Raw genomic sequence first — 27,565 nt, 5'->3', positions numbered from 1 at the left:
CACGTCTTGTTTAATTTTTCTCACTAGCGACTAGGGGAAACAACGCTCTTTCCCCTTTCCCAGCGGCTGCCGAAATCCACCTTCCTGCCACTCTTACAAGAGCCAACCTTATAGTGCTTTTCTTTTACGAACCTTGGGGTTGGACAGTTAGAAAAATCCCATACATGAATTCTACAAAATCCTCAAAAAATCAAGCAATGATGTAGGCCTACTTTCTTTTAAAATATACACAATTTTTGAAAAATGTACAAATCTGGGGAATAAATCACAAAATTCTTGAAAAGTATTCACAAATCAGACAAACAATGCAAATCTAATAATATTAAAAAAGAAACGAGACTTTTTTCTATCTTGGATTAGGTAATAATAATAATAATAATAATAAAAAGGCTTTTATTGGAAAACTCTTTCAGATACATCTGATTTACAAAGAGGTCCAGTCTAATTAAATTAATTTAATTTTAAAATACAATCGTTAATTAATCAACTATAGTCAAGGTAATGAGTTCGGTAACACTCCCCTTACCAAAAAATAAGTGGTCTTGTAACTTTTTAAGTTGGTTTTAAGTTGGTATTTGGAACAAATGCCAACTAAATACCAACTAAAAACCTACTTAAAAACCACTTTACACCAACTTAAAACCAACTAAAAGCTTTCTTAATAAAGACCACTTAAAACCAACTTAAAACTTACTTAAAAAGACCTCTTAATAAAGACCACTTAAAGCCAACTTTTAACCTACTTAAAAATTATAAGTAATTATCTGACCACTAAAAGCCCACTAAAAGCCACCTTAAAACCAACTTCAAAAAATGAGTCTTTTCCAGCCAACTTAAAAACAACTTAAAAACAACTTATTACCTCTTTAAATAGTTTTAAGTTGGTTTTAAGTTGGTATTTGGAACAAATGCCAACTAAATACCAACTAAAAACCTACTTAAAAACCACTTTACACCAACTTAAAACCAACTAAAAGCTTTCTTAATAAAGACCACTTAAAACTTACTTAAAGAGACCTCTTAATAAAGACCACTTAAAGCCAACTTTTAACCTACTTAAAAATTATAAGTAATTATCTGACCACTAAAAGCCCACTAAAAGCCACCTTAAAACCAACTTCAAAAAATGAGTCTTTTCCAGCCAACTTAAAAACAACTTAAAAACAACTTATTACCTCTTTAAATAGTTTATTAAAATATGCTGGCAACTTGAACCTACTTAAAACCAACTTAAATGTGAAAACCTACTAAATACCAACTAAAAACCAACTTAAATGTGAAAACCAACTAAATACCAACTAAAAAACAACTTATTTTTTGGTAAGGGATTTGTCCCAAATACAAACTGAAAACCAAGTTGAAATACAAGTTGTCGTAAGTGGTTTTTAGCCAACTTATTTTTTGGTAAGGGATGGTTTGACGAAGATCTTACATGGAACAAACCTATACAATGTACTGTAAATAAAATGAATTCAAGAATACGGCTGAATAGACCTTTACAATATTATCTTACTAGCGATAAGTTGCGCATTTTATACACATCAATAATAAAATCAATAGTGGAATATGGAATACTTTTTTACGCCAATGCAAATAAGAATGAAACAGGAAAATTAGAAGATGTAATAGTAATAAATTGTGCCATAAAACTAATCGCAAAAAAGACGAAGTTTTCCTCCCTAACAGAAGCTAAACAGATTGCAAAAGTTGACTCCTTTCAAAAACTGTGTATTAAAAATTTGCTCATATTCATGTTCAAAGTCAAAAATATAGTTCCTACGTTTATTCAGCAGTGGTTCCCGGAACACACTTGTGATACTATAACTACTAGGGGCGTAAAATAAAATTTCTTCGCCGGAAACAGTTACAAAAAATATATTAATAAAAGTACTAAAGACAAGGGTATTCAAAGCATGGAATGACTTAAATGGTACTTTAAAATCCCTTCAAAGGTTCATACTTCAAGTGTATAGATAAAATTATCAGATTCAGTTATATTAATTGGAGTGTATGGTACTAAATTGTTCAGAAATGTGATGGAGCGCCTAAAAATGGTATACACATACATTAGAAATTATGATAAAGTATAACTGTTAGATTGTAGGGCTATGCAAATACTCCAACAATACAAACAACATTGTAACCGATATTCAGTCAAGGGAAAACCAAATCGGCTTCAATCGAAATAAAATTACCTTATTTCAATAAATAAAGTCTTTATTTGGGGGCCGAAAAGAATTACAATGTGAGGTTAGCTTATCTTAAACTATCAACAGATGCTTATTACATAGTCGAAAAACAGTGACAAAAATAACAATTAACATTACCAGAGAGGAGAGAGCAATTTTTATTGCAGTTAAACTTGAGATCAGGCTTGTGATAACTAGTGGCAGGGGTAACTGCCACGGCAAAAAAATTATCCTAAAGAAAAGGAACAGTGCTGCCAAGGAAGTTCTGGTGAGCTACTCCGGCTGACTGCCAAAACATACGCGAAACTTGCCGGCTCGGACTAGAGCTTAAATAGAGGAGACCCCCTGGGTTCTAAGGCGGTTCTCGCCTCTCTGGCGCCATCTCTAGAGTGGCAATAAATAAAATATAAAACTAATAATGCAAAAGCCACTACGCCTAGGGTAAGTTGGGTTTGACACATTTGGGGCATCCGTTGCAACATTATTAAGTGTTGGTTTTGGTTTGGAGTGTCGCTTAAGTTGTGGAAACTGGTTCATTTATATATATTTTTTTTAAAATAGAGCTAATACCCAAGGCACCACCTTCGACCACATAAGCAATGCTGCTTGTGCGTGATCAAGTAACAGGTGGCTGGGTTACAATGCGTAGGAGGGTGGTGGCAAGCCCTTCATGCCACGCGAGCCAACAGCTCCTTAAATTTACCAAAAAATAAGTTGTATTTCAGTTTGTATTTAGTTTTTATACACGTTATTAGTTGATATTGAGTTGATATTAAGTAGGCTCAAGTTGTCAGCATATTTCAAGTTACTATTAAAGGGGTAATAAGTTGTTATTCAGTTGGTAGGAAAATACTGCTTTTGCTAAGTTTATAATTAGTTGGTTTTTAGTAGTCAGGAAATTACATATTATTTTTAAGTTGGTTTTTAGATGTTTCCCTGGTAGGATTTAAGTTGCTTATAAGTAGTTAAATGTAAATGTTGATTCTGGTTTAGCTGGAAATAAGTTGATTAATAAAGAGGATTCAAGTTATTTTTAAGTAGGCATTTGTCCCAAATACAAACTGAAAACCAAGTTGAAATACAAGTTGTCCTAAGTGGTTTTTAGCCAACTTATTTTTTGGTAAGGGTCATAGCTGACAGACGGACATTCTACCCTTACCAAAAAATAAGTGGTCTAAGAACTATTTAAGTTGGTTTTAAGTTTGTATTTGAGACAAATACCAACTAAATACCAACTAATTAAAACCTACTTAAAAACAACTTAACACCAACTTAAAACCAACTAAAAACTTACTTAAAATGTTACTTAATAAAGACCACTTAAAGCCAACTTAAAACTTACTTAAAATGTTACTTAATAAAGACCACTTATCAGAATTGAAGAACCAACTTATAACCAACTTAAAAAATAATATGTAATTTTCTGACCACTAAAAACCAACTAAATACCAACTTAAAGAAAAAGGCATTTTCCCACCAACTTAAAACCCACTTATTACCAACTTAACTAGTTTACTGAAATATGCTGACCACTTAAAACCAACTTAATATCAACTTAAATGTGAATACCAACTAAAAACCAACTTATTTTTTGGTAAGGGTCCCCAGAAACCTTTTATATGATTCTAATTGCTTTAGTTCTGGTTTTAAATTATTCCATGTAGTTATTCCACGGTGTTTGATGCTTTTTTTCAAAAAGGTACTCAGGACACTTTTCCCTCGATACCTTGTACATGAATGCGAGGATATTACACTGATAGATTTGTTTAAGTGTCAGACACCCCAGTTTTTCTCGGGCAGCTGAAGCTGAAGAACATTTCTTTTCCTTTGCCACAAAGCGGGCACCATTATTGTGAGCTACTTGTAGCTTTCTTAGTTCAGACTCATTTGCCGAATTATAAAAAATATCACCGTACGTAAAAATTGTCTGTATCATCGTTTTATACAGTAAATTTAGAACATTGGTTGTAAGAGCTCCCTTACCGAAAAATAAGTTGGTTTTATTAAGGTTTTAACCTGGTTTTCCTTAAATAAGAAGGTTATTATATAGTATTCACCTGGCACAACCTAACTTCATACTTTTTGAACTATTTGTTAATTGGTATTGAAATGGTATGAAGCTGAATTTTGATTTTTCCACAAAATCAACCTGGTTTATACCTAGAACTAAAATCATCCTTACCTAGCCAGATAAATCTTTAAATTTATTAGGTGGAACATTAATGGTTTTAACCTGGTTTAAAAACCATCCCATCAAGTTGATAGATTTCGACATGGTAATAACGTTTTTCAATTGGTTAATGATTTTAGGTCAGAAAATTACTGTATGAAACTAGTTTTTACGTAGTATTTGCACCTGGTAATTTAAAAATATTTTATGCCTGCTGATTGCAAGAAGGTATAAGCATATTGCAAATTAAAATTTTATTTTAAAAAATGCGTATATAATTAACTAAATTTAAAATGTTATTTAATAATAAATATTCCCAAATCGTATAATGTTAAAAAATAACTAATTTTCTAATAAAAAAAGCATGACATAATTAATTTATACATATACACTTGATTGATGGATTAAAATAAATTAAATTAATCTAGAGCCATATTAATTAATATTGCTCTAGCTTAATTTAATGAATTTTATTCAAAGTGTACGTATTAATTGCATTTTTATAGAAAATTAGTTTCTTAACATAAATACAATTTGGGAATATGAAAAATAAAATTTTAATTTATTAAAATTTTAATAATTATAATTATATGCATTTGATTTAAAGGAAGTTCATATTTTATTGATGGATAACTAAATACAATTAATTTGCTTCAATTAAATTGGCAGGCTCAACCAAAAACATTGTTCCCTCTTTTTCAGGAATTATAAAAAAACATGGTAAAAAATTCCAATTACCAGCAATATTGATTGCTTGTATTGTCAATTCGCTATCAATCTTTCTTATGTGATTTACAAAATATCTTTCCCTATTTGGACCATTTTGGAAAGGTGTTGACATTTTTAGTAGTTGGATTATTGCATAATATGCAATAACACATATGCAATTTGCACGACATGTACACTTGGGAATGTGTTTTACAAAATATTTAATTTTACCAAACACAATTTCATTTGGACTACTACACTTTACGTACATTGTGTTGCGTTTTTTGGATCTTACATATTGTTCGCTTTCAAGCACCACATTGTTAATTTTTAGTCGTTTGAAAACCTGAAAAATATTTATTTGATCCAAATGAGCAAGTAGTGCTTGGCGAACATAAAATGGTATATCATTAACAATTTTAGCTACACCTACAACTGAAACACATTCTTTAATTTGATCAGATAATTTGTGTCTTTTTCCTTTTGCTAACATCTTTTTGCAAAAATACTGGGAATCTGAGCCAATAGTTAATGTTTCATACCAAATTGGTATGCTGACAAAAGCAGATACAGAACATGCAATCTGCTTGTGGATAGACTGCGTTCCATGAAACATTTTGCTTAATTTTCCATTTAAATTCTCAAATTGGAAACATGAAGTTTCTAAAAGTGGACCTAAGGTAGAATATGTTTCGGACAAATGAAGCAGCCCATGAATGTTGGCTGACATATGTCGTCTACCATATAGCTGTTCAAAGTCTGAAACATATTCTATCAGTAGTGATTTGGCTATTTGCAATTCATCGATTGAGGCTCCGGACTTCCATAAAATATACATTGAAAACACTAGAAGTAAATGATGATTAAAATAAACTGGTGGCCATACATCGTGCAAGACAGGCACAGAATAGTATAACAAAAATAACATAAATTCGGAAGCTTTCCAGTATGGAATATCTTGGGTGGACCGAGGAAGACGTTGAACAAATGAAGGTGGATGAATGCAAAGCAATCTTTCGTCAATTAATGGCCTTATATTATGTAAAGAGTATGGTTGTGCAGAATACTGACTGTCTAGCAATAGTAAAAGAACTTTCTTGGTAACACCTAAAAATACAGCGTGCATGGCATCTACTGATGTTGATTTAATAATATCGGGAACCATTTTGTTTAAAATTGTGGGACCTTTAACCCCTAATAGAGACCTTCCCAAAACGTTTGTTTCTATACCCAAAGCTACAGTATCGTCATGAGTCCTTAGATTTGTAGCATGTTGATATGGATAAATGTGCACATGGGAGGTTTCTGTGATGAAATATGTTTCACCTTCTTGTGTACATGTAGAGCAACCAAATGCTCCATTATATTGAACCATATTTAATGCCATAGCTTTTGCTGGCAAGTCACAAGTTCCACATAGCACAAAACCTTGCATTATGAATGGTTCATTTTGATCTGGTGATCTGACTTCAAAACCATCAGAAAGCTTCTTGAAAGAATGGTGCATTGGTTTAAAAAAACTGTTAATAACTGGTTTTGTAACCCCAATCCATACACCTGCAACAATAACATTTTCTTGCCTAATTCTCTCCTTATAGGGGAGTTCATTGATAGCAAGGTATATTGGCCACATAGTTTTCTTTGAAGAGTTGAACAATTGAACCCCGTCTGTATTCCAAGTAAAGGAGATATTGTTTGGGTTTGAGAGTATTCCATTATTTACGTAATACTTTTGATATAAAGAACCATTGTAAATAGCAGAAATATTTCCATTGTCATCCTCCCGAAATCGATTCTGCAGCATATTATAAAAGTTTGGTCTTTCAAGCATTGCTCTAAGTTGATGTTGTATGGATAGGTCCATTTGATGACAAACATTGTAACAGGCCTAGTATGAAATTGGTATCAACCTGGTATATTACATGGTTATCAACCTGGTTTAGGTATAGTATAGGCCTGGAATGAACTGGGTATCAACCTGGTTTAGGTAGGGAATAGGCCTGGAATGAACTGGGTATCAACCTGGTTTTGGTAGGGTATAGGCCTGGAATAAACTGCGTATCAACCTGGTTTAGGTAGGGTATAGGCCTGGAATGAACTGGGTATAGGCCTGGAATAAACTGGGTATCAAACTAATTAATGATGAGTATAAGCCTAGTATAAATTTGGTATCAACCTGGTTTAAGACTAGTATTGACCTAGTTTAACTGGGTAGCGACCTTGTAATGTAAAGGTTATCAAATAGGTATTGACCTAGTTTTAAACCAAACTATTTTGTCAATATGGTATGAAGCTGGTTATGAAAGGTAGTATTTACATAGTATTATTATGGTACTTGAGACATATCCAAGGTTAAAACTAGGTACTAACCTAGTACATATAAAGAGCTATTTAAACCAGCTTATTTTTTGGTAAGGGAGATGTGTGTAATGGGTCTTAGAAATCCCAATCTTCGATTTGTTTTTTTGATAATGTATTCAATGTAAGGCTTCCATGAGAGCGTTTCGTCAATAATCACACCAAGAGTGCACTCTTTTGATGTCTGTACCATCGATTTCGTTGAATTCATTAGGTGGGAGGGATTTTCCATTAGGACAGAATATAATGAATTCAGTTTTCCCCTCATTAAGTATAAGATTACAATTACTTAAAGTATGTTTGAGAATGCTTGCTTCAGTTCGCATTTGCTCTTTAAGATCATTAAAGTTTTCCGCTGAATTAATTAGCGCGTCGTCGTCTGCAGATTCTTTTGACAGACTAGTATCCAGATGCCGATTGACATCACTAGTGTAGGTGTTGAAAAGAGTTTGACCAAGTATACTTCCTTGGGGGACTCCTGTAGTAACATTTGAGTATTCGGATATTTCGCCACCAATAACCACAGCTTGTGTCCTATCAGTAAGGTACGACTTGAACCAGTTCAACGAGTTATTCGAGAGATTCTTATGTTTTAGGATAGTCGGGAGAGCTCCATGGTCTACAGTATCGAAAACTTTGCTTAGATCTGCAAACAATACTCCTACATAGTGTCCATTGTTTAGTCTCTTTACTATGGTTTCCAGTAAAGACACTTGTCGTTGTTGAATGTCCCGAGCGAAAGCCAGACTGTAGTCTGTATAAATGATTATTTCGCTCATAGAAGTCACACACTTGCTCATGTGAGAAGTTTTCTATTGGTTTTGATAAGCAGGGTAGAACAGAGACCTGTCGGTAATTTCCCATATTTGCTAGATCACCTTTTTTGTAAATTGGCACCACTTTGGCTTTCTTCCATTCAGTAGGGAACTTTGCGGTAGAGAAAGACAGGTTTATAATCTTGGTCAGAAAGGGTGTTATTATTCCTGCAAGAGATTTAATTATTTTGGGGGAATGTTATCGAGCCCAGTAGCTTTTTTAGCTGCAATGCCTTTAACGTAGCGGAATACCGATTCCTCATTAACCAATTGGAAACTAAACGTTTCTGTAGGTTCTCCTGTATGTACAGGGAGAAGTAGATTTTCTGCCACTGTACTTAAATCGTCCATTGCAAAGAACTCGCAGAAAGCTGAGGCAATTTGCTTAGGAGTTGTTAAAATGTTACCATTTGATTCAATAGCATGAGTAATTATGTTCTTGGACTTTAAAAAAGGTTTCAAAGTCTTCCATACATTACTGGTTCCGTTCCTTTTAACATGAATGTTTTTATGAAAATAATTTTGCTTTTCTGCACGAATTTTTTCTGTCACCTTATTGCGGTATTGTTTAAATAGGGTTTCATAATATTTTTGGCCTGGTATTCTGCTCTTTCTCCGGTAAACATATCGTAAATGCATTAAGTGTTTAACTTCGTGGCTTAGCCATGGAGGATCCGATACACTTATTCTTTTCGTAACATATGGTGCGTGCCTATCGACGGCATTTAGTATTGTGGAGTTTAATATCCTGACTCCAGAGTCGGGATCTTGAAAATCTGAAATGTTTTGGTTCAATACCAATTGTATCTCTCTTACAAACGAGTCAGCTGTTGATTTACGATAATTTCTGACCTTCGTGATCCTTTTTGCTATTTTTGGGCAACTTCTTTTTCGAACACACATAATTAAATCATGATCTGAAATTCCTAGTAAGATAAGGGATACCTGCTTAATTGCTGACGGGATATTTGTGTAGATATGATCTATAAGTGTACTGGTTTCTGAAGTAACTCTAGTTGACTGTTTTTTAAGCTGTTGGAACCCGTAGGTAGCATTTTGTAGGCTACGCACATCTGAGTCTGATGGATTATGCAAATTTGAGTTAAAATCACCCAGAAATATTATTTCGTTGTTCAAAGGATCTTCAGTTAACAGATGAAGTTGAGTTTTGAGATCTAGGTAGGAATTTACATAACTTCCATTTGGGGGGCAGTAGCATATTCCAATAGTGAGCCGTTTACAATTTGTTTCATGGTAATTAAACCACATACTTTCTAAATTTGAATTATCAACTTGAGTTCCAACGGTTAGCAGTGATATTTGCATTTCGCTCTTGTAATAGATACATAAGCCTCCTCCGACTTTCCCTGTACGATCTTTCCTGATAAATGTACAATTTGTTATTCCAAAGGTTAGGTCATGGTCACAGTTTGATAGCCAAGTTTCCGACAGTCCCAGAATATCAAAGGTGTATTTATTCAATAGGTGCATAACATCCGTGATATGGCCCGGCAGCCTCCCAACATTGAGGTAAGCAATTTCTAGGCCTTTGTGGAGTACTATAGGTGGTACTCAAGATTGTTTCTCATCAGTCAGTCAATTTGCCGCCTCTGACTGTGCTGTTCGAAGGTTTCCCCCTTCCGTTCGGTCGTTTTTACTGTGTAATCGTGAGATATATCTAGTTATTCCAATAGGTCGGGGCCAGTTTAGTAGATCCAGAACCAGCTGGTCATACTTCCTGTTACATTCGAATTGAAATGTTTTGTATTTGGCCTGACCAGCTTCCATCAAGATACTGGCATTTAGACCTTCTATCCCTAGGTCCTGGAGATGGTTCAAAAGATCAGCTTCAGTTTGGGATTTGTGGCATCGCGATACAATGATTTTAGAGTGAGGTGCAAATGATAGTTCCAGGGCTGTTGCATGGTCAATTAGTCCCCATATTCTCTTTAGATTTTTATTCCCTAACTTAGCACATGTTACGCCTGCTGGCCATAGCGATTCTTCACATATATTCGGGGTATTTTGGGGATAACTGATTACATATGCCTTCTTCTCTAGGTTATAACTCCGAACTTGTCTGATGGTAAGAGCTAGGGTCACAGGGGACATAAACAGCTTAGAGATAAATTGCTTGTGGATTGTACAAGTTTTCATTATGAAAATGGACTTATGGCAAGGGCAGGTTTTATGAACAATCTTAATAAGTATGATAGTAAAATTAAAACTACGCCTACTTACTTGCTTTTGGAGGGTAAAGAACACAATTACTGAATTGAATGACATCTTTGGTTGGAGATCCAACTATACTTGAAGATCCAGTTGAACCTAATACTGCAGACACAGCATTATCAACGGTTCTCATGAAACCAAACTATAAAGAAAAAAAATTATGTGAATCATATTTAAGTTTATAATAATTAAAAACGTGGATACCTGTCCAAACCCTGGCATTCCCATTACACCAAGCAAACTTGGATCTCCAACACCCATTGCAGCAAAAGGTGGACCTAAGGTAGCACTTGACTGTCCAAATGGTGTTGGGTTTAGAGAGGTTGGTGATCCCAAGGGCCACTGAACTGGTTCAACACCAACAGCTTGAATTATGGAAGTTCCAATTGTACCAGGATTGGTTGCAGCTTGTGCTATAGAGTTAGGATTGATGAAAGTAGGATTGCTTAGTATTCGAGGTCCTGAGCCATTTCTCAATATATTGATATCTGTCGTTTCTGGAAAAACATATAAATGGACATGTTATAACATTTTAGGAATTTCATTCATTTTAAATTAGTGTTTGTACGAGGACCCCAACACTGAAAACCCCCGAAAATTTTCCCCAACCCTAGTACCGAAGATAAAAAATAAAGTCGTGGGTGTTATGCTTCAGGGTTAATTTTCAGGAAAAAGGAGGTTATTTCTTCCCCTATAATCATTTTCTTTTTAAACTGTACTTTCTCTCCCTCTTTTTTCGTACAATGAGAATAGCCCTATTATAATATTATTTTATTATAAGAGGCGATCTTGTTAAGTTGTGTCTCGTTTTAGTTGAGCTTGGCAAGTTGGTGTCTCCACTCTCATCTGAGTCATCATCGTTGCTTAGTCACTTTACAGAGCAAAAATTAGTAAAATTTCGGATCAGGACCGTACCCAGTGAAACTACTCGGTTCTCCCACGCTTACTTGAATTTCGGCCGTGAACTGCGCGCCCCTTACGATTTATCCAATGTATCGAACCCAGAACAAAATTTTTCAGATGCTAATATTATTTCCCACGCCAATAGCATATCCGACCATGTAACGTCCGCTATTAATCAAGCGAAGGATAATATTTTAAAAGCCCAAAATAGGCAAGCGCAATATTATAATACTCGTCGAAGAAACTTTGAGTTTCAATTAGGACAGGCTGTTTTACGGAAGACCGATTTTCAGTCTTCCCCTGGGGATAGATTTATGGCTAAATTGGCTGATAAATGGGACGGACCCTTCCTAATAGGGCAGAAATTAAGTTCCCACACTTATAAATTGGCCGACATAAACTAAACGTCTGTTTAAGGGCACCTATAGCTTAGAGCAACTTAAATTGTACATTGCTTGAGAAACTGAGTGTCCTACAACAATACCCAGCTAATAATGATGCTCCTAATAATTCAGAGGAGCGTGAAAGTTCTCCCTCTAGAGCTAGTTCCCCTGAATCAATGGATGGTGACCAACCTCCAATTCAAAGACGGCTTAGGCCTAGAGATCCCTTAACTAAAAGAGTGATTCGTCAATGCAACTCATAAAAGGTTTTTTAAAATCACAATTTAATGTATTTAATGTCTTCCCTTGTTTTAAGAAATGAACCCACTGTAGCTACTTTTGTTTTATATGGCCATTGTATATACTTTTTTTCATATCCGGATTTTGTAAATAGACCCTTTTATTAACTGGTTCCCTTTTCTAATATTTTTGTTCATATAGTGTTTTTATTTTATAATTTTGCCCTTACCAAAAAATAAGTTGGTTTTTAGTTGGTATTCACATTTAAGTTGATATTAAGTTGGTTTTAATTAAAATTGATTGGTGGGAAAATGCCTTTTTCTTTAAGTTGGTATTTAGTTGGTTTTTAGTGGTCAGAAAATTACATATTTTTTAAGTTGGTTTTAAGTGGTCTTTATTAAGTAACATTTTAAGTAAGTTTTAAGTTGGCTTTAAGTGGTCTTTATTAAGTAACATTTTAAGTAAGTTTTTAAGTAGGTTTTTAGTTGGTATTTAGTTCGTATTTGTCTCAAATACAAACTTAAAACCAACTTAAATAGTTCTTAGACCACTTATTTTTTGGTAAGGGTGAATAACATTGTACCATTTTAGTGGTATTCTGTGTTTTTCATTTGATTTTATTTAATGTCAAAACTTGGTCGAACGAGGTCGTTCGAAATTTGTCCGTGGGGAGATAAACTAGATTGCCTCTAGAAACCCGATACTGAAGTAAACTAATTAGTAACCTGGGTAATATGATGTAAATGTTCATATTACAAAACTATGGATTAATTTTGCAATTTACCCGTATAACAACAGCTATAATCTTGTGGATGCTTCACGAACTACCTCCGTTTGCTCTTCTGATTTCCAAGATTGAAGGTAACTTTTAATTACAGCTCTATCCCTTACCAAAAAATAAGTTGGATTTTAGTTGGTATACACATTTTAGTTGACGTTAAGTTGGTTTTAAGTAGGCTCAAGTGGTCAGAATATTTCAATAAACTAGTTAAAGGGGTAATAAGTTGTTATTAAGTTGAAGGGAAAGTACTTTTTTCTTTAAGTTGGTAATTAGTTGGTTTTTAGTGGTCAGAAAATTACATATTATTTGTAAGTGGGTTTTAAGTAGTTTTTATGTTGGTATTTAGTTGGTTTTAAGTTGGTATTTGTTTTCTGGTAAGGGATCAGTGTCTAGAAATTATCTCGCCTCATTTTGGTGGTACAGGTGGCATTACAAATAGAAATTGTTGAACACATATTATAACCAAAGTTAATAGAATATAATATAATTTCAATTTATTTTATTTTAATGAACAGCACTTGCATCATTTAAAAATCCTATTTTTGCACTTGAATATTTAATTTCTCTAGTTTTAAACTAAAATCTCATGAAAATTAGGAATACATACTTAACGCACTCTGACTTATACGCTGTTGAAAGTTCCCACAGACTTGCATGTTAAGGTACATGTGGATTTAGTATTGTAATAAATTATTTGGTCAACATGACACTGATAAAAAAAACTGCGACTTTAAGTAAAACAATAAATTTTTTAATAGTAGATTGTAAGTTTTTTATTCTTAGTTGTAAGCGATAATTTAAACAAAACCCCAACAAAAAGTGGAAAATCTAATTTATTTCCAGTGTTATCCAGAATTAGTTTAAATTAACCATTTACTTTAGATTGCAATAAAATTAACACCTACATGACTATTGCCTCTCAACAGTGCCATGCAAATAAAAGTGGTATACATTAATTTAAACATTATTTGGCAGTGATAGCAATAAGTTAATATCTAAAGAAAAATCAAATAGTTAATGAAAAAATGGCCTCTGATGCTACCAGAAGCTTCCTTATGAACACTTATCATAGTTAAGTGGCATATTATGGTAATTAGTTATTCTATACAGACTACCGAAAAAAATCATTTGGTTCATAAAGCTGGACAATCTTTTTCATTCCAATGACAATATTTTTATTTTAAGTAAAAATAAGAATATTTTACAATATTTATTCGATACATTCCAAATTAGTTTTAAGCAATATCAATAGACCAAAAAAGTTGTATATTTCCAGTAGCACATCTTAAAATAGCTTTGATAACATTTAGTTGAATACAGTAGATTTTAAACTCGAAAGATGTAGTTTCTGTTAATCCAACTATAGACCACTTCTATAGGTTAAGGGGTTTACTTCATTATAGTATAACTAAAAGTGACAATTACCAAGAGTGTGTGAACGAAATTTTTTTTTAAACGAATATGTTACTCATGAAGAGGAAGGGTATGTATTGAGGAAGAAATGAGCTTCAGTTGCTTGGTGAGAACTTTGAGAACGAAGGAAGCACTGAACAAGGCTAGCAGGCTTAATGATTTAGTAATTGCTACTTTACGGACACACTACCATCTATCTATATTTTAAAACCAAACTATGAAAAAACAAACCAGAACATGGGTGCAGTGCATCCTAGTCTAGCCTTCTAGATGATGGTCTCACGAGATTTACTGAATGATTTTATCGCGATAATACCATTCAGAAAATCTGTAACTTTTTAAAATACAAGAACTGTCACACTGAGTAATTATGCTACTTTAGGTATAACTAATAAGGTGGAATTCAAAATAAGCTATTATATGCAAAAAAGGAGGAGTGTGTTATATACACGTGAAAATTGATTTTCTAAGGGTCAATCAACTAAGATCTGACAAAGAGCTGGTTGCTCGAAAATCTTAAAGGTAAAAGAATGTTTAAAAATATGACCTGAACATTATCCCCCTCTATATGCATAATTTTTGAGTTTGAGACAATTCAAAATTTTATTCTCGGCCAATTTTTATTAAATCTTCGGTTCATATATTGAAATCTGCTCTTTCTAATGAGCCAAAAATTAAATAACTTTTCAGTTCTGTGCAACTAACAATTTAAAGAAGACTTTCCCCTCAAATAAAATTCTGAAGATTTTGGTGCATAAACAGTAAATACTCTGAAATCTCGGGTTTCATGTTAGTACAGTTTTTTTCATACATTCCACAAACCTCCAAAAGATTCCTTTTTTCGTAAACACTGCTTGGAGCACAGAGATATTTAAAAACACATTTAACTAAATTTGGAAAAACAAACTGATTATCTTTCCACCAAAGTAATGGATTTTTACCACGCTCAAGCAATGGGATTGAGAAAAACATGTTCATTTCAGAATTTAACAGTTGGATAAAATGTTCTTGGGAATTTGGAGAGTTTTCGTGAATGTAATTTTCCTGAGCAACTTCTTCAAAACATTCCCAGAAAGAAATTCCAATTTTTTGCATTGGTTCAGCAAGCTGATAATTACTTTTCTCATGGTGACTGGATTTAATTGATACTGTAAACTGTGGACTAGCCGTAATTTTCTGGAACAATAGATTTTTAAGATGATCATGCAAATCTTTCTTGAAAAAGGCTAATTTAAAGCGAGGATCAACGCATGTAGCAAAACAAAGATTCTCATCCATATCAATATTATGAAATTGTTCAGTCAAACGGTCACAAATAGTTTCTTTAAATTCCATAACTGCGTGATGGGCAGTTTTTTCTTTTGTCAAAAATCTTTGTAGTGTTGTCGCCGCAGGAATGATTTCAGAGACAAGTGATTTAGAATTACTGATTTGCTTTGCCAACTCTTCAAAAGGTTGTAGCACAGACAATATTGATTCAATAACACTCCAGTCATCAGAATTTATAATAGTATCATTTTTCTCAGAGCAATACAACACTATAGCTTTTTTGTTTTTATGTATATTTTGAAGCATATAAAAAGTAGAAAACCATTCATTGTCCTCATCTAGAGCTAATTTTACTTGTGGGAGATGAAGATCATTTTGAAATTCATTAAGTTGCCGATAAGGAACAGGCGACTTAATAAAATAATCAATTAAGTATCTGACTTTTTCTATAACACCGTTAACTGTGGTATGAACATCAATAGAGTATTTGATCACCGACTGTAATGACTGTAAAAAACAGGTGATGGTTGTGAAGTCTTCATTTTTTTCATTCGCAATAACTGAAGGATCATTACTATAATACAGGGTATTTGTTATTTTTTTATTTAAAATACATAATATACCAAAATGTAAATACCTACATGACAAATAAATGAACTTTTTTGTTGAGATTCCATTCCTGAATTATTTCCTTTGAAACACTGGAAAAATCAAAACATGTATTGTTGATTCCTGGAACAGGCTTAATAGTCAGAACTCCACGACACAAATCGAAATCTGGTGATATCCAATGCCCAATAAACAATATAAGACCACAATTGCTTTCAGTGAATGTCTGAGTAGCACAACTTAAGGAAACTGAAATAGCTTCTGATATCTTCGTTTTCATTTGCTGTTTTAAATGAACGTAAATGTCTGGCACAATTTTTTCCATAAAGTAAGTTTGATCTGGAATCTGTAAAATAAATTTTAAAGCAAAATTTTTTAGGCAACACTAACTAGGAGTACCTTGTAATGTGGCTGAGCTACTTCTAGCACTCTTTTAAATCCAAGATTCTTAAGAATATTAAAGTTCTGATTATCAAGCACAATCATCTCTGCAATAGCTTTGTGTAGCCGAACCGATCTGTTATCACTGATGTCCCATATTTCATTGGGTTCAACAGATTCATATTTCTTGGTTTTCAGTAGTGGTTGATTAATAACACTTTTTTTCTCTGAATCTAGCATTGTTTTATATTCTAAAATATGTTTGGACATCAAATGATTTTGAAGATTTACAATTGATCCTGTTGAAAGTAAAACACCACATAGTTTGCATTGTGCTTTGCTTGGATCATTCATGAATTTTATGAAAAAATTCCAAACTGAGCTTGTATATTGTTTAGACTCTCCTATGAAATGGTAATTCAATTATATTACCAGTAATATTAATGTCTGTTTAGTAGAATTTAATAACCTTTCACAGCTAATTCCATAGAATTTTGTTTCTTCAGAGCATTCTTGGCTTTCAGTAATTGATTCCTAGAACGAACTAGTTTTGTATTGTTGTGGAATACTTTTAAAAAACGTCGTGGAGGGAAGATTTTCTTCTTGAGAGAGTCATGAATATTTTTTCCCTCATATTTTAGCATGTCTTTGTATTCTCCTGCATGTTTGAATTTCAGGTGATTGCGAAGACTAGAGGTTGTTCCTTTTTGTCGTGGTCCTTGTGACAGAATGCTACCACACAATCGACAAATTGCTTTACTTTTATCCTCGGTTTGGTCAAAATATTTCCAAACTGCACTTCCAAGTAAAGAAAAGGGCTTGTGCAGCAAAATATCTGAAACAAAATTTAAAAAGTCTTTGAATATTTTTGTGATCATGCAATGTAACAAAATAAAACTAAGTTGCCCTGTTATGTTGTATATTAATTCTACTGATATTGGCAGTTTACTAAGGATATAGCCATAATTACTACATGGTACTGTAAAATAAAATTGTATAGTTTGGTTTATCTAATTTTATCATTGAGAAAACACGGTGGTCATGGTTTTAAAAAGTAGTGCATGATTGGTTGAGGTATGGTGAATTTTATGTAAAAAAATGCGTGCGCAGATTTTAAAAAAGTCAGTTGTTGGAAATTTAGGAATAAAGACTTGTATATTTTTTTGGGAACAATTAGAATAAAATAATTTAAAGAGAGACAGTTCTGATCTGTTCATCCCAACCTTATCCATGCCTCTTATTACAGTACTAATAAGCCCAGAACATTCATTGTTAATAAAAAAAATAAATAACTGAAAATGGTTATGTTTCAGTTGTAAATCTTATAAATTGAAAAGTAACTGGCTATAAAAAAAATTGAAAAATAATTGTAAGGAAGACTCCATAATAAATAAAGACCCAACTTAATATACTTGATAACACTAGATTAAATTTTTTTACTTGATTCAGGTGTGACAGTCTCTTCGGTGTTATGTGCATTTGAAATTGATGCTACTGAATATTGCTCCTTGCAAATTTTCTCAGCAACTTCTAATGGTTGATTGGCAATTACAACCACTGCAGCATTGTCACTATTGTCTTCAGAGCTTTGGTCATTTATTTCCATAGGCTCATTGAAGTGAAAAGACTTCAAAAGTTTTGGTTTAGAACATTTTTTTACTTTGTCTTCTGTTCCAAGCATTGCTTGGTATTCTTCAGAATGTTTGTAATGCAAATGGTTTCTAAGACTAGAGGTTGCACATTTTATTTTTCCTCTAGAAAGAACAGTGCCACACAATCTACACTTTGCTTTACTTAAGTCTTCCATAAGGTCAAAGTATGCCCAAACAGCACTTAAACGTGTACTTTTTTGTGGTTCTTTACAAATTGTTTCTTATGAAAAAAAGGGAATATAAATGAACAATCCACAAAAAAGGTGAAATTCCATTTTCTAAAATTTACTTGAATGCTTTTGTGCTCTAACATCATGTCTATTGTGATCTGTCATCGGCGATTCATACGTCTCAAAAGAATCTGGTTCATCACCAAGTACAACCACTTCTGCAACTGAGTAATTTATTTTTGTGTTACGATCAGACATGTCCCATATTTCACTCTGCTGAGAACATTCTGAAACTGATGTCTCAGCATTTTGTATGTTTTCCATAAATGGTTGTTCAAAACATTTTTTTGGTTCTGACGTAACCATTTCATTATAAATAGCATAATGTTTAAAATGCAAATGATTTCGAAGACCCGATGTTGAACTTGCTTTTCCTGATCCTCTAGAAAGCAATGCATAGCATACCCTGCATTTTGCTTTATTTAAGTCTTCTACTTTTTCAAAATAATTCCAAACTGCACTTCCACGTTGACTGGTAGATAGTTCAGTATTAACTTTAAATAGATTAATAATAGTTCATAAAACTTATTAATGAACAGCCATTACATGAGTATAGAATACCTGACTGAGCTAGATTAGCTTCTTCCAAATCAATATCCATTTCCTTTCAAATTGGCAGGTTTTACGTTCTAGTTATTACTAATAGCTAAAAATAAATTAAATTTTTGTAATATATAACGGCAGTACATATAAGTTCTACCTAGTAATTTAAATTGTGAAGCCCCTATTTGTGGGGCCTATAAAAGACCATACTTCCTAAAAGCTTTTAACATTATTTTAATTTGAATAGTACCACAATGTATTTGAGTTAATGAGTCTGATTAACAAAGCACACCCCATCAGGCCCATTAAAAGAATGTGGAAATCAGGCTGTGACCATGACTGGAGCGCCATCCACGGAGAAAACGATTGAGAATAGAAGGGTAATTTGTATTCTCCTTGGCAAAACAAATTAAGCATTCAAAAATTTAGGCTATTTATGCAGGTAATATTTCCAGATCATCAATATCTTATGAAATGTAGTAAGGAGGATTTAAATACATGTTATTAAATGTTAAACAGGAGGGGGAGAAGACATTGACATGTAATGTGTAACATATGATAAATCTATAACAGAACCTTAATTATTATCTTACCTAATTTCACATTTCTGTAAATTTTTCAATGAACATAGAATAAGCCTAAGGCTAGTGCTCGGAATTGTTTATTCATTATCCCCAAAATTTCCGATTTATTTAACTAAAGTTGGTAAAAAGAATATAATTTTAACTTATTTAATTATGTTTTTTACGCAACCAAGCATTTATTTGAATTAAAATGGTATTTATTTAAATAATTGTTTGTTTTGTTTAAATAATAGGCTTATCCACTTTCGATTATTTAAACATTTTACAATTATTATTCAAATATTGGTTATTTAAATAAATATTATTTAAATATCGCCGAACTTATTTTATTCATGGATAAAAGTTATTCGAACGCCGACCTCTACCTAAGGCTTATTTCATAAGTAGAACACTTTTTTACTTATACCTATTTACAAAACAAGATTCTATAACAGGCTTCATCAATAATATATTTCTCAAAGATAAATATAAATTTATATAAAATATTGATAACATCTAAATTCAATTCAGTTATTAATATCTTAGAAAAAGTATTTTAGATAGTAGAACAATAGTAGCAAAATGAAAAAAATAACACATCCAATATTGTAAACTTAACAGATGAGCTAGGTTTCAACATGAGAATTGTATAAATTTCCGATTTTCTCAGAGGTCACCAAACTTATAGACCTTTACTATTGAGCTAGCATTTGGAACACATAAAACTAACATGTTCCACAATTTTACAAATATTTAATTGTTTTGGCCAAGGTGCTTATAAGTAAGACTGCATTTTTTAACAATACCACCTTTACATTATAGAAATGTAAAAATATTTTCAAACTGAACAACTTCTCCCTTAACATTTAAATTACATTTCGTTTGACATCATTGAATAATACACTAAATAGTGGTAACTAAGCATAAAGTGTAATTCAAAGATTCTAAAGTATTCACTCATGAACCATCCACAAATTTAAAGTGATTTGATCGTTCAATAGTTTAGTATCGACATCAGCTTTTCTAATGTACGGCATTGTAAGATAAGATTATTTTTACATGCTGCACAAATCTGCCTTTTGCATTATTCAAAATATCTACTAAGCTTGCTGTTGGGTTTCGGGTCAAGTCATGATTTCCAACCCTAAATGTCATCAGGTTGGGTTCGGATTGAGCCCTACCAGACTTAAAAAAATGATTTGCCTAACCATTTATTGTATAAAAAAGATGAAGTCCAAACATCATAAGCCTGGGTAAGAAATGATAGAATATTTTTGCATAAAAGGTGGAGCTACAAAAACCCAGTGTAGAAGCAACTCTCTAAAATCACCTGACAGCTAGATAAAACCATGCAAAACAAATCTTTGTTCCGATTTTTCCCTTAACATTTGTCATGTTTCGAGTTGGGTCGGGTTTGGGTTGTGACTGTTATTATCAGTTTTTTTTAATTTGATGAAAGAATTATTCCCTTTTTCAGATTAATCCCCAAGTTAATATTATTTTAACAAGAACATTTTAGAAAAATTAAAAATTTGAATATACCTTTGTAACTTAAGCTCTGACATTCTTGATTGTTACGAAAATCTCTATGTCGTTCAAACGAGACCCTTCTTTGGATAGCACTTGAGGAAGAGCCATCTTTTTCCTTATTTACACTTCCTTTGTCCGATGAATTTTTTTCAAACGCCCATGAATCTGCTGAACTTGAAACTCCTGGAGCTAATAATAAAGAAAATACTGTATTAGAAAGTGGTTTATTTAATATTATACTTTTAGTGACAAATTCTTGGTAGCTGTTGTTTAAGTAGGAAATCTACTAGACTACAAAACCCTTCTAACTTAAACGGTCTGTACAAATGTTTATTTTAAGATAGTTAGGTTTAAGTATAGAAGTCATGCATGGCTTCTATATTTCAACTTCACTATCTTAAAATCATTCGAGCAACTAAATTCATTGCATATATATTGTAATTAATTTAGTTGCTCAAATGATTAATTGACTTTTCAAAAAGGCTATTTTGGGACCTCTCTCTATCGTAATGGGATAAAAAGTAATTGAACTATATACTTACTAGTTCCTTCTAAATCAACATTTGCAATTTTCTTTTGATGCTTATTAAAATCAAGAGGTGAATCATTTTTGGTAGGATCGATAATGTCATACGTTTTCACAAGGTTATTGTTGACAGTAGAATTTTGTGAACTAAGCATTGCTTGCACGTGCCTCAGAACTTTTATTTACCTGTGACAAAAGAAATTTTAAATACATTAGATATAAACATACATTGTTTTTTAGGCTTTTCTCAAGCCATTTGGAGCTTCACTAAAATCAAGAAACTTAGGCTTGGGTATATTTGTAAGTATGTTCTATATTCATGGGTATATTTATAAAGTCATGCAATTAAATAAGAAGAGAAAAGCTGAACTAGTAGAAAAAAATTTTAAGAGATTAATTATGTCCTTCGGTAACATGTCACGTGAGGCCGTTTTTAATTACTTTTTGGAAACGTCTGACCTAGGCTTAGCAACTAATATTTTGAAAATTAAAACTTCTATGATAAATACCTGAATTAAAGTTCAAATAGTATTTTGTAAAGTGTTACAAGTTCTCGTTAATTGAGTGCTAAAATAAAACATTTTGCACTGCCTCTATGATAGATGGCTATATTATACGGGCAAAAAAACTTTTGTTAAATTTAATGCTATTTGGACAAGTAAATTACGCAGAATGCATAAAAGAATAAGCTTAAATCACAATTTTTTCATAAAAGTATGTTTTAGATCATTTACTTTTTGAAAAAGCTATAATCCTCATATATACAGAGTGTTTTGAATTGCTCTCCCTTACCAAAAAATAAGTTGGCTAAAAACCACTTAGGACAACTTGTATATCAACTTGGTTTTCAGTTTGTATTTGGGACAAATGCCTACTTAAAAATAACTTAAATCCTCTTTATTAATCAACTTATTTCCAACTAAACCAGAATCAACATTTACATTTAACTACTTAAAAGCAACTTAAATCCTACTAGGGAAACATCTCAAAACCAACTTAAAAATATTATGTAATTTCCTGACTACTAAGAACCAACTAATTATAAACTTAGCAAAAGCAGTATTTTCCTACCAACTGAATAACAACTTATTACCCCTTTAATAGTAACTTGAAATATGCTGACAACTTGAGCCTACTTAATACCAACTCAATATCAACTAATAATGTGTTAACAAACTAAATACAAACTGAAATCCAACTTATTTTTTGGTAAGGGCTCACTGGTCATTTTTTCAGAAACTGCAAGAGATAGAGTGGCGATATTTTCAGGGTATTATTTCTATTGTGGGATCGCTTTAAAACCTAAATTTGAGAAAAAAATTGGGAATATAATTTTTTGTTTTAGTAAAAGAAAAAACGTTTCAATGAAAAGGTTGTAGAGTGCTGTCGAAAATGTTCAAAGAAATTGGTTTCATTGAAAAAGAACACTTTTTCACGAAGATATGAGCTGATGAAAAAAAACAAGCTGTCCATAGGGGCCAATAGCCTTTGCATTTTTGTACGCACGTTAAAAGATTAAATTCCTTAAAAAAGTACATGTAATTTACCAAAACGCCAATTTCGGCCTACAGTAGGCCTAAAAATGTATCAGTAGGCCAACTACGCACAAAGCTCAAGTTTTCAATTAGTATTTAACGAAAAAATCTTTTGGTTTTCAACCATTCTCTAACATTCATTGAGTTATTTTATGGTGAAGCCAATCCTAACGCGCATATAGGGTTAGTGAATTGTTCACCGTTCGCTATCCAGATAGAAGACCAAGCCGCAACACCGTTCTTGGAGCTGTTCGTGATTTTCAGACTTACGGAAACATCTATCCCAGCTTTCGTTGCATATCCTCAAGCAAGCGTCAGAGGTGCAAGCAACGATATTGGATTATCGACGAACTACGTGTGGACCATTCTTCACAATCACAACTTCCATCTGTATCAAGCGACCCTCCACCAAGCTCTGCACAAAGGAGATATTGTAAGACCCATTATTGGCTAGAGGTGAAACGAGCCGCGTAAAATGCTAGTGGCGCCCCATGCGTCTAAATATATTATATATAGCAGGGAGACTGCCTACTCGAGCGTTAGTTGTGGTTATTTTGTGCTGTGGCAATTGTGAAGTTAATTGGAGCTAACACTAGAGACGGCCAGCCTAAAAAGATCCTTCTCTGACTTATACCAACAACGCCTTAGACCAGACCCACGTATCAATCAAATGCTGGTGACCGTTTAGGAGAGATGAGCTTTTGAACCATTGAAACACCCACATGTAATGTGACGAAAATCCTCACTGGGGTTTTCCTCACCATCATCAACAACAACTCCGACTGAATGTTTAGGTGGGTTTGCTCGGGGATCAAGTTACTGGCCCATTTTTCCTCCCAGCTCGTCTTAATGGACAACACTACTTGGCGCTATTGCAAAACGAAATAGCAGACACTTTAGAAGATATTCCGCTGGAAGCTTACAGACAGATGTGGTACCAACATGACGGCGCACCACACATACCTAGATGTGTAGTGGAGCATCTTAACAACGAGTTCCCTCAGCGTAGGGTTGGCAGGAACGGTCACGTTCGATGGCCTGCGAAGTCTCCGGACCTAACTCTAATGAACTTTTTCTTGTGGGGGTTCATCAAACCACAAGTTTACGTGACGCCCGTTGAGAACATCGAAGATTTGCATCACCAAATCATTGCAGCCTTCGATCTTGTCACTCCTGATATGATCAGACGCTCGTTTCAAAAAATGCTTCATCGAGCCCAAACATGTATTGCAGCAAACGGAGGTATCATAGAACCTCACTTGTAAAATTCTTATGTTTATTCGAATACAATGTTCAATTAAATCTTTCAGACATTTCTTTCATTTACGTACAAAAATGCGAAGGCTATTGGCCCCTATGGACAGCTTGTTTTTTTTTCATCAGCTCATATGAAACCAATTTCTTTGAACATTTTTGACAGCACTCTACAACTTTCTCATTGAAACGTTTTTTCAAGCACCTACCGGTGAAAAAACATTTTTTACAAAAACCCGAAATTATTTCAGATTTTTCTGAAATTTAGGATTTAAAGCAATCCCACACTAGAAATAATACCCTGAAAATTCCGCAACTCTATCTCTTGCAGTTTCTGAAAACAATGCCCAGTCAGAGCAATTAAAAAAAAACCCTGTATTATGTACATACATATTTATGGGGTCCTAATATGAGGAATAATTGTTGTGAAGAGTGCCGGATTACCAAACACACTAAGTATAAGCTACAGCTCAGGGACTCCAGCTGGAAGCAAACTAAAAATTGGCCGAAGAACACACCTTTATTGCAGTTTTCCTTTATTCTATTAGTCTCGTTTATAAAATTAATCTTGCAATATCAGTCAACTATCTGCCACAAAATAAATCGGGCTACAGAAACAAAAAATAAATATTTTTCTTTAAGTTTGTGGGTCCTCAAATTACTCGCAAGCTTATTAGGGCCTCAACAGACATTAATAAGGCCCTGGTTGTGAATGACTTTTAATTACAGTACAAACATATTACTAAGAGTGAGCCTGCAGGTTATAAGTATAAGAGACCAGTATCAAACGAAATATTTACAAACCCAAAAATTTTCTAGACAACTTTAATAAAAATAGGTTCCATACACAGCAGCGACACAAAACATTGTATCCTACAAAAAAATAGTACATTAATTAAATTGTTATAGTTAAGCTACATAGACCACCAAACTTAAAAAAATTTAAAGGGAGGCCAAGACACTTTCTATCAATTTAAAAATGAAAAATAAAATTATGTTCCAAATTTTAATTGATTTAACGAGGAACCTATATATGTATACACTTAGAATGTCTTAAGGAATATGGGGCCCTGATAATTCTCATAGAAATACGCCTGGTTTACAGCACAGATTTCACTTGCAACATGCTAATCGACAAAAGAAGTTCACTTACCTCCTTTGCTCTTTTTTGTAAGCATTACATATATGATTATAGCGTTGCGCCATCTAAACTATCAAGGTGTGATTTGTTAAGTAACGAACTAATAAAACAAGTTGTTGTTTACCCAGTGAACCTAATAGTTCATCCAATTTTACATTGGCAAACAGAGATGACGCTTATTATTGCTATTATGGTTTTAATAGAGTTTGTAAGTCTGTTTTTCAAGTGAATGCTCTTCATTTTCTATCCATAGTGAAGTTTCTTAGTAGCGGCAGCAAGTCAATGAATTTAAAAAAAAACACTAGACTTACATTAGACAAAATTTAAGCGTGATGGCAATGGATTCTTAGACATTCCAAGTGTTTACATAGTTTCCTGATTAAAATCATTGATTAATATAAAATGGCATCCAGAAATAAACTTTACAATTTCCGACAGTTTAGGCAAAAAGTAAATAAATAGAAAACGATTTAATTCATCAATGTTTGAATCAACCTTCAATTGTTCATTATCAGAAATATTGTGGAGCTTGTAATTTAACAATATTTTTATACAGTATGTTGAAATATAGCACATTGACTTAAATACATGTATAGAGATTAGAAATGACTATAAATTTGTTACATTACATTTGAAAGTGCATCAGAAGCTTGATTATCTGTGTCTGAATCCCACAAGCATGCGCTACCCATTCTAGAGGTAACAAAAAAAATCAATTAACAAAACTTTTGATGAAGTACATTTTGCTGTTTTAAAAAAAATGCATTTACAGCAGGTTCAATTATTTATCAATTCACACTTCTTATATAAATTTTAAAGAAAAATTACCTTAAGAATAAACCAGGGGTGTGACAACAGTCTAACAGAATGGGGCACTAAGCTTTCCAGAAATTGTTACCGATGGCAATCGATGCTATTTCTCCCCCCCCCCCCCTTAAAAAGTTATTCCTTTCATCTTTGCTGTTTTAATCATTAATGAGGTATAGTTTATGAAAATGTTGGATTTGATTAATTAATTAACATTCTAAATTCTAATACATTCCTAAATTCTAAAACATCAAAAAATATCAAATCTATGTGCCATTTTTGGCTTTAAAAAAACCACAAATTCTGCAGAACCAGGGTAATTCTCAATTAATTTGACTATATTTTATGAATATCTACAAAAATTGTGAAAAGGGTCACAGTACTGAGCAATATGTTTCATTGATCTGTAATTTATTTATACTTCAATCATCAATAGCGTTTGATTTGACTGCTACTGAGAGCTCTAGATCTCTCTGATCAACATTTTCTGTTACATTTGCGTTCTCGGATAAGCTCCAATCAAGTTTAACGTATTCCACTTCCTGCTCTCAGGTGCTCCGTGATCGCCCAAAACCGATCGAGATCAGAGCAATTTTTTGAGTGTTCCTTTTAGATTTTTTGGCAAAATGGCAGACCAAGACGCGAAAATTCAAATTACTAGCAAATGAAAACAACAAACTGCAGGAATATGTGTTTGGTCTAATACAAATTGGCAAGGTGATTTAATAATCTATTTTTTCATATAAAACTCAATTTATTAAGTAGTTACAAAACTTGGTATCATTTCTTATGACCAAAAAAACACACACACCTGAACAGCTCAACGACGGATTAAAGGGAATTTCTACACAGGAGTAGACATAAGTATTTTTCCTATGGAAAGTATAAAACTATTTCTAACAATATGTTAATGGAATGTTCCATTTGCGGTTTTACTCTAGTCGATTTGGGCGAGATCTATGACGTCAGAGACAGATTTGCAGCAAATCTCGAGCAATCAAATGGAAAATGCTATTGAATTAAAGTACTTACTTAACTCCAGCACCACGTTGTTCTCCAAGAAGAACTTGAACAACAAATTTATAATGTTTGTATCCCAAATCTGAAAATTACACCTGCTTAAAAAACAATTTTGCTTTCTACTTGAAAAATATTGTTAAAACCCAGTCACCGCTAGTTAATAACCATTGGTTTTGGATTAAAAAAAATTAAAATATAAAAATTTTACCTTTAACTTTATCTTTTAGAGCATTAGCAATTTGTGTTGTCCAAACTGGAACCATTTCATGATTATATATTTTATTTGCTAATTCATCCAATAAAACAGAATGTA

At 33.0% G+C, this 27,565-nt stretch overlaps 1 protein-coding gene across 4 annotated transcripts in view; it reads right to left on the bottom strand.

Annotated features, from left to right (window-relative positions):
• Nucleotides 1-26,118, bottom strand: part of LOC149949467 (ecto-NOX disulfide-thiol exchanger 2-like) — a 37,107-nt gene extending 10,989 nt beyond the window's left edge. For 2 of the 4 annotated variants that reach the window (XM_090167805.1, XM_090167807.1), the window contains exons 1-6: nt 26,055-26,118; nt 25,089-25,157; nt 21,512-21,681; nt 20,982-21,158; nt 10,677-10,969; nt 10,482-10,614 (exon numbers count right to left, since the gene is read on the bottom strand). In XM_090167805.1, the coding sequence (XP_090023931.1) occupies nt 10,482-10,614; nt 10,677-10,969; nt 20,982-21,158; nt 21,512-21,650 (742 nt within the window). In that variant the 5' untranslated portion in view covers nt 21,651-21,681; nt 25,089-25,157; nt 26,055-26,118. Of the gene's footprint in view, nt 1-10,481; nt 10,615-10,676; nt 10,970-13,686; nt 16,036-16,102; nt 16,417-16,469; nt 16,856-16,920; nt 17,287-17,891; nt 18,324-18,392; nt 18,828-18,894; nt 18,980-20,981; nt 21,159-21,511; nt 21,682-24,802; nt 24,876-25,088; nt 25,158-26,054 lie in introns of those variants that run through there. The other 2 variants (XM_090167804.1, XM_090167806.1) reach the window with 2 other exon arrangements.
• Nucleotides 26,119-27,565: the final 1,447 nt, after the last annotated feature.

The sequence above is a fragment of the Leiobunum rupestre genome, chromosome 3 (genome assembly GCF_980474605.1).
Source record: "Leiobunum rupestre chromosome 3, qqLeiRupe1.1.hap1, whole genome shotgun sequence".
In the NCBI taxonomy this organism is placed as follows: domain Eukaryota; kingdom Metazoa; phylum Arthropoda; class Arachnida; order Opiliones; family Sclerosomatidae; genus Leiobunum; species Leiobunum rupestre.
This window is presented reverse-complemented; position numbering and strand designations above follow the sequence as displayed.